At 38.3% G+C, this 8,545-nt stretch overlaps 1 protein-coding gene across 5 annotated transcripts in view; it reads left to right on the forward strand.

Annotated features, from left to right (window-relative positions):
• csmd2 (CUB and Sushi multiple domains 2) overlaps window positions 1-8,545 on the forward strand; it is a gene marked incomplete at its 5' end in the record, with an annotated part of 270,610 nt that overhangs the window by 120,054 nt on the left and 142,011 nt on the right. For all 5 annotated transcript variants that reach the window (XM_032535085.1, XM_032535083.1, XM_032535084.1 and 2 more), the window contains 3 exon segments: window positions 684-761; window positions 3,936-4,023; window positions 6,042-6,166. In XM_032535085.1, the coding sequence (XP_032390976.1) occupies window positions 684-761; window positions 3,936-4,023; window positions 6,042-6,166 (291 nt within the window).

The following is an 8,545-nucleotide window of genomic DNA, read 5'->3' on the forward strand; positions in this document are numbered from 1 at the left end:
TTCTCTTCTGGATGCATAATAAACCAACTTTTTGACACATGACTCAGATTAGCTTTGAATTGCAATGAGGCTGAAACTGAGCAAAGGATGAAAACATATTTATGCAAAACAAGTAAAGTTCCATTGTCAGGAACCGCCAGAGTAATTAAATAGGATGAGTGTGAAGGGAAGCACAGACAATGCTGATGGTGTTTTTGAATTTGGCAAATAAGTATGCATTTAGATGAGCCTCCTACATTGCTATGATGGCTTTGTTTGTTTTGAATTTTCTCTGCAATTATTGCAAAATTCAATAATTTAAACCTCATCTTTTTTATTGTATAGAAATGGCTAATTTTGCTCCTTGTATACCCTGCCTTCTAATTGTAATAATCAAATAAAAATGTCATTCCCTGCAATTTTATATCCAAAAGATTGTAACAGAATTGTACATTGTTGAACACTTATCATATATGTGTTGTAAATCCTTTTAAGGTACAAAACTTAGGTTTTATTGTCATTAAATAGTCAGTTGGTTTCTTATTTGACAAGCTTTGGCAGAACTTTATTTTTGTTTAATCGCTTTGTCAAAACTGCTGTGAACATATCTGGAATAGGTGTGGGGGACAATGGTGCATGGAACATTTTCTATGTTTGCACTTCCTGCTGTCTTATATGTCTCTCTGCTCTGTTTCCCTCTACAGTGAAGAAGATGACTGAACTTAAGTCTCGCGGTGTAAAGATGTTGCCTAGCAAAGACAACCACCACAAGATATCAGTTTGTAAGTTACAAACCTAAAACACCTTAAAACTCTCAACTAGGGCTGGGCGATATGGCACAAAAATATGATCACGATCATTTTTTTACATATTGATTAATATCGATATTTATTACGATATATAATTTGATAATGCTGCCAGTTTTAAGAGTATGCTGAACTGAAACCTGAAGGAACCACAGGGTTTAGAATATAGTTAAACATAAAAACATGACTTGGTTTAGAATGTAGTTTGTGATAAAAGAATAGATTGAATAACATCTAAATGTAAACATTTAACTTTGCAAACACGCTTTATCTGCCTTAACAAAACAGTACAGGTTAGTAATGTAAATGCAAATAATGTAAATAAAACTAAAAGCTGTGTCTACTATCACATTCACTTTTCATATGGGGCAATGGTCGCACAAGACGACACGATTGATCGTTGTTCTTCAGCCCTGCTAGCGCCGCTAACAGCAGAAGAACCGCTAGGACGTAGGCAGACTAACTTGTAGGCAGTCTAATGTTAACATGGTTCTGCATTTTCCAACTCTGTGTGGTCGCTGGGGTGGTCTCTTTTCAAGTGACAGATAAGATTGGTTGTATTTCCCGTCTTCGTCGGGATCTCGGCCAAACCACTTCCATATAATTGACATTGCGTTACCTTTTTTGGCAACAATTTCCCCAGCTTTGGAGGAGAACACAAGTTCACTTTCACCGTTGCTTTTGTGCCCACGCCCCTTGGCGCCACTCATTTCTTCCATTTCCTCACTGCCGGTTGCTCAAACAACGCTCTGCGCCGGAAATGGACGTGCACTTAGATGGGCAAGCCTAAAAGTTCTTTTTCTACTATTGATGTTTTTTGGCTGTTGGCAAACTACTTTTGGTGCGCATTACCGCCACCTTCTGAAATGGAATGGGGTTTATTTCTGCTGTGTGATAGGCTGTTAGGTCTATCCATATCGAGTAAAATATGTCATTAGTTAAGAAAGGGAGAAAATAACTTCACAGGATTACTTAAACGAAAACAGAGATTTACTTTCCACAGTGCGATGAAATGGAAAGCACCTCTAATGGAACTCTGTGTTGATGTTGACTATGTATTTTCATCTATATGCATTTTGGGTAAAAACCCTGGCAATGGCATCAGATGCCTTTTCTCACCGCACTGCAGACTGACACCAGTGGCTATCATGCTATGAGTCTGCAGTGCTGTTAAGGGCTTAAGGATTTTGCTCAAGGATAAGCAGCAGGTATAGTTGCAGTAGGAACTGCAACCCTGACACAGAGCCTGTGAAGTGCATCACTCTTAAAAACAACAGTTTTGTTCTGTCCAATGGAGAAGAAGCCAAACAGTAGTTTTGACCAGTCTCAAAGTGTTCAAAGTCATTTAAAAGTTTGGATTTTTTTTCTCTACTGCTTGGCCAGAGAACGGGTTGTAAGATGTACAGACACAAAGGACGCACAGTCTGTGCTAGAGATGCACTTCTAATGGACAGCAGTAATTGTATTGGTTTCCTTGTCCTTGTTCTGCCTCCCCCTCTGTCTGAACTCACTGTTCATTAGCCATTCTGCTTTATTTTCACATCTGTAACATTAGCGACTTGACAGGTATGAGTCACATGACTAGAGTGATACAGAGGGGTGTTGAAGGGTTTAAGAACTGCCTGGCCAACAACAAAAAAGGTGCATTAATGACAATCCTGCCTCAAGGCCATTTACAATTAATTTTGTCCACTTATACCTCTGACTTTATCTTTGGCTTTTAATCTATGTGTCTCTCAGGGAAAGCTTTCTTCTTTTCTTTCATTTACATTGCTTTAATGATCTTTATGCTTTTTATTTTCACTTTAACTGCTTCCACTTTAGTTTTCTCTGTCTCTAGGTTTTTATTTTTTTATTTTACATAATTCTACAAGCCTGTGCCCCCTTTTGGAAAGACAGACACATTATTGAAAGATTTGTTTTTTCAAGTAAAAGTAAAATAAGTTCATTGCTTTGATTGCCCCCCTGTGACTGTAAATGAATTAAAAATAGGTTAAAAATATGTATTCTTCAGTTACCATTTGGACATCAAAAAATTAGTAGTCTGTATAAATATATCAAAATGTCAACCTGTAATATGCAACAATGTTGTATGCGTATTTATTCCGCACATCTAAGCAATATTTACACAAGTTTTAACAAAAACCTTCTAAAATGACAGTACTTAAAACATTATTACTCCCTCCCCTCTCCCCAACATCTGAATCGCTGGACTTAAACTCTGTCACCACAGTACTGTTTGCTGCTATAATCAAATATGGATTTTGCATTTTTTTTTTTTTTAATCTAATGTTGATGTCTACATATAATCAATTGTGTTTTGTAAATAAGAACAAAATACAGGATATCTTATAAAGATCTAAGCTTGCCAGCCACAGCCAGTCAACATGCTCCTGCTCTTTTGTTTGTCCAATTGTAAGTTTAAGCACAAAATCCCATTTTGCTGCCGTTTTTTTTTTCCTGCCTGTTTTATATTCATTGCTGTCTTGCCTCACGCTAGGACCCTGGCCAATGAGCAGGTGTCCCGTTGCTTTGGCTCTGCAGACCTTCGACCCCTCCCAGTCAGTCAGATGGTCTCTCCTGGTTGGCCAAGTTCATTTGACCCCTTCTGGCACTTTACCTTTTACTCTTTTGCTCCCAGTGAGATGATTAAACAGAGCTCCATCAGAAATGTGCACTGGGAAAAAATATACTTGGTCAGGAATGTTAAGCAGGGAAATTGATGTACGCAAAGAGAGTGCACTGCAAATATCAAGCACTTCTAGTGTGACAATAAGAAAAGGCTATGGCAGCTACCAGACGGCAGAAGGTAAACAACAAATAAACTCATAACAATGAATCTTAACATACTTTATCAGGTTTTTAACTTCTCAGGGAAACATGCCTGTAACTTTGCATAGACACATATGAGCAACACATGTGGTGTCAAATAGAAGTCCAGTATTTCCTCTTACTAAAGTCGGGGTGTGGTCTGGTAACAATTTTCACACTGGACAGGTAAGTTTACTACAACCAGCTTGTGAAACGTATATTTATAAACTTACTTAACACAGTATAGGCGTGTTCATATATCATAGAATTTTTTTTTTTTCAGATTTTCTTTTGTTGAATGCTTTCTTACACTTTTCTGTCTCTGTTTTCTCCCATTAGTGTCTCAGATGGGTGTAGCGCAGGGACACAACATGTGTCCAGACCCTGGGATCCCGGATCGAGGAAAAAGAAAAGGCTCAGACTTCAGGTAAAAGGAAGTGAAGAAAGATGTAAGGGGCAGTTTAATTAAGTGGGAAATTTAACTGACTACTAGAGATGAAAGATTCCTGAACAAAAACTGGACACACTGTGAATGAGAGACAATTAGTTTTAGTTAAAAGGGATTTTTTTTTCTTCTTTGAGACAAATTATGACTCTACTAATGTATATTACTATATTTGCTTGAGCTATGCAGTGTAATTGTATATAGCTTGTGAGGTAAATTCTACTTTCAGTTTTCGAATTTAATCTTCAAGTCCCAATTAACTTTTAAGTGGTATTGGTCGTATCAGTAGTAATTAGTAGCAGTAGTACCAGTGCTCTGTAACAGTATGCTGTTAAGAGTTTGTTCTACATTTAATGTTTTAGCAGTCTCTCCAAGATTTTGCTGCCTTTTTTTGATTGTTGTGACCCAAAATGTCTGATGTTGTGGGAAATGTTGTAAAAAAGTTGCGATTTTTTTTTTTTTGTATAGTTCTTTAAAAATAAAAAGGAAACCTGTTTTGAGGAGAATAAAATTACTCTAGGCTCAGTTTTCCTAGTAACCTTACCAATAAGGCTGAGGATGCTGCAAATAAAAATGGCTGGTGGATTTAAGACAAAAAATAATTATTTATTGAATTAATCAAATTTGAACATATCTGTCAGTGGTTGGTTGGTCTTTACATTGTTAGTTCATTTCCAATCCTGGCCTGGGACACATACGGTTTAATAAAGTACTTATTGGGCTTTAACTTATCATTGCACTTACAATAACGAGCGTGTGTGTGTGTGTGTATGTGTGTGTGTGTGTGTGTGTGTGAGAGTCAGTCAGTCAGTCAGTCAGTCAGTCAGTCAGTCAGTCAGTCAGTCGCGGGGGGAACTGAGCAGCCCCCGCCCGCTGCAGAGAGCCCACAGGATTGAAACAGCAGCCGCTTTCAGTGGCTTCAGAGTGAAAAATCGTTACATTGATGTTAAAATGTATACAGGTTGGCAGGACGGTCCGAAATGCTTTGCGCGGTCTTTCGCTGTACGTTTTGTTGGTAAATGTGAGATAAACGAGTCACACACGTCTCGTCTTCCTATCAGAAACAAGGAAATTAATTTGGCGATGTACATGTGACGTCAACCCGTTCTCACTCCCGCTTGGTCATTGGCTCTCAGAGTCACATACTGATACAGAGTCTGGCACGTGGGAATGCTGGGATTGGTTGAAGTCGCGGGAAACTCTGGGATTGGTCAAAATTGTGAGTTGCACCAAAGTGATTGGTTGAATTCGTGTGAATTGGCGACATCACGAAATCTTGGAAGGACTGTTTTATTGTCAGTTCTGTTTTAAGAATATCAGTTTTAATTAGTTCCAATCCAATGTCTCTTGTAGGTAGTTTTCAAATTTACGATTGTAATAATGGGACCCTTCATTTGTCAATAAATTGACATTGTGCTTTTTAAAATACGGTCCCAAATTAATTCCAAAATGATCTCCCAATTCAACGTTGATGGTCTTAACTTTGTTCACAGCAGAGATTTAATCAACAGTGAGCTGAGAGGAAACTATTGGGTGCTATTATAAATCAGGGACTGTATCTTGAAATGTTTTCTAGCATACAGCACATTACCCAGTGTCATGCGCCATAAAGCCACTGTAACTAAACCTGATAGAGAAATGGGTACACTAGAAACAAATACCCTACCATTTGAGCCACTGCTCACACTAATAGGCTGCCTCTGTGGGATGGTGATATTGCCGGTGGGATTATGGAGTTTCATTCCTGTCAGAGCTATTGTTTCTATCAGTGGTCGGTTGTAACACAGACAAATGGCGAACATCCACCTCCCACAATGCAGCACTTTTGGAATTCACACCTGGGAAGTCTAAGAAAATATATGTTTCTTTAATTTTTTTCAGCAGTGAACATATTTTCTTGGTACTCTCACCTCATCTGCACTCCCGCTGCTAAGAAGTGTTTTTATGCAGGGAAGGATTGCGATGCTGATGTGTTTTCTCTGTATGCATTCTAACTGCAGGCGAGGAGCCACAGTGCATTTCTCCTGCGACGAGGGCTATGAACTGCAGGGCTCAAAGAGCATCAGTTGTCTCAGAGTGACAGACAGCTATGTAGGCTGGAGTGACGATCGGCCCATCTGCAGAGGTGAGGATTGACGTGTGTACTACTAAACATGTGCCTAGATGGACTCTCAATGTGACCTCCATTTATACTTTGATACTCAGGTGCCCTGATGTTGATGCCTTCGCTTGAGAGTGTGCTGTCATTTTGTGGAGATGCCCAGTCCATATTCTTTTTTTCTTTTTTTATTAAGTATTCACCATTTTGTTGTGACTGGCCTGACTTTGACCTTTGGCCGGCATTCTTTTGCTTCCTGCTGTTTAGCCATGCTGGCATAGTGCTGCCCATCAGTCATGTCTTCCTCACTTCTGACCATTTTGTGACATGCAGGAAGAGCGGTCAGGCTCCCAGTATGGTATTCCTGATGCTCATGTGCTCCTCAGTTTCAGTTTTCAACCTTACTGAACTGATTAAATCAGTAGATTTGATTTTTGACTTTTATTGTGTAGTATAATTGGTTTAATTGATAGGTATTTGACTTGTGAAGTGTATTTATTGGAGCAAGACGTATTCATATTTAACTACAACAATCTATAACCAAAAATTCCAATTAATAAGACGCATTCAGATCTTACTTTAATATTTAATTTCACTCGACCACAAATGCATAAAAAAAATGGTTCAAGGCATTGTTTTCTGATGGGGATAATTTTGGTTTCAATTCAACATAGTTCTGATAGTCAGTGTCATTAATCTGAAAGCACTCGGGCAGAGAAAAATATTCAAATGAAGTATTTTTGATCAGTGCAAGGGCTACATTTTTGTAATGACTTGTGTAGCTCACTTTTGGCAAAAACAAAATATGAGCCATGGTATTTTTAACAATGCTGTGTGTTCCACCACCAGAAACAATGCATTGTACAAGAAAGAGTTACGTAGGCATTTGGCACAGGCCCTCTAATTAAAAGCCTCTTAATCGCTATGTTTATAATCACAATGTATCAACTTACAATGTGAAAACAACGTGACAACATGGAAGTGGTTCCTCTGCTTTACAAAGCTGGCTGCTTCTGTTTTCATTGTAAATGTTCTAAAAACACACTGTATACTACCTGCTTAGCACCGAATGGCAGACAGACCGTTAGCGACCAGCCTTTCAAGATGCTGGAGCATTTAGCAGCAAAGAGCCGGATATTTTCTCAGGACTCAGTAGAAACTAAAAATAGAGTGGAAGGAGAGTGAATATTGGACTTACATTCCCCAAATGGAAGAAGCACTCCTCATATGAATAGTAATGTTGCTTTGTAACTGGTGACTGTGTAAACAAACAACGGTTTGCCATATCAACTTCAATGGTGATGACATCTCAATGTTGTGTTCACAACTTGTCTCCACTGCCCCCAAAGTGGCTACAAATAACAGTCATTGCAGGCTTCAATTATTTTGTGATTCAATAGCCCAAAGTGGTTTATCATTAATCCAAAAATGCCTCGCAATTACAAAATGCTGAGCGATAACTAGTTTGAATTTATTAGACCAAACAATTCTGCAGCAGTTCTGAGATTGAGATGTTGATAAATGACAACATCAGAAAGTGCGTTGACAGAACAACATATATAAAATTTGTCTATATATATATATATAGATAAAATAATATATAGAATAATCTATATTGGATTTTGATACAAATATACATACAGATATTTACCTTTTGTACCTAGCCATTTTGTATCAGTCTTCCCATTAGGGCTTTTGAACCCCCTAATCTTTGTAATCACCATCAGCATTCACCTTTAACATCACCTACAGGTGATCGGGTTTCTGTTTTATGTAAAGAAACATTCAAGATTGACGTAATGTCAGTGAATTTGCCCCCAAAGAATATCTCCTTCCATCATCCTTATTTAACCCGATACTGCGCCTTTGTTCTGCCTCAATGGAGATTAAACATCATTCAGGAATAATTGAATCTCTGTATCCTAAATTAGCATTAGTCATCATTAAATTGTACATCATTATCATTAGCACAAGAAAAAAAAAGTCATCTCTGGCTGCAAATTTCCCGACATGAAATTAACGGCTCTTATTACATTGATCCTGTCTTTTTGGTCACAATTCTTTGATCGCTAGGTAGCTTGTTGCTCTCTCATACCGTCTACCACTAAACACACAGGGTGGGGTGTATCAGGCACGATGATTCCCAAGATTTAAAAAAAAAGAAATAGCTGTGGAGATGACTGCTTCAGTGGACATCATCTCTGCTGTATTATTTTCGTTAAGGTCACCCTCACTGGTGGCACAACTTAAATTAATTACTTTATTCTCCCCTTAACTTCTTAACTTGAGTTCTTTTTTACATTTTAATTGGGGCGATTTGGTGGGAGAGGGGTGGTTCATCAAGCCATTGACTGGCCTTTCTGAGACATAACTCATTAAAATTTGGGAAGGTGGTTCAAGCCCTTT

Source organism: Etheostoma spectabile, chromosome 14, assembly GCF_008692095.1.
Source record: "Etheostoma spectabile isolate EspeVRDwgs_2016 chromosome 14, UIUC_Espe_1.0, whole genome shotgun sequence".
Taxonomy (NCBI): Eukaryota; Metazoa; Chordata; class Actinopteri; order Perciformes; family Percidae; genus Etheostoma; species Etheostoma spectabile.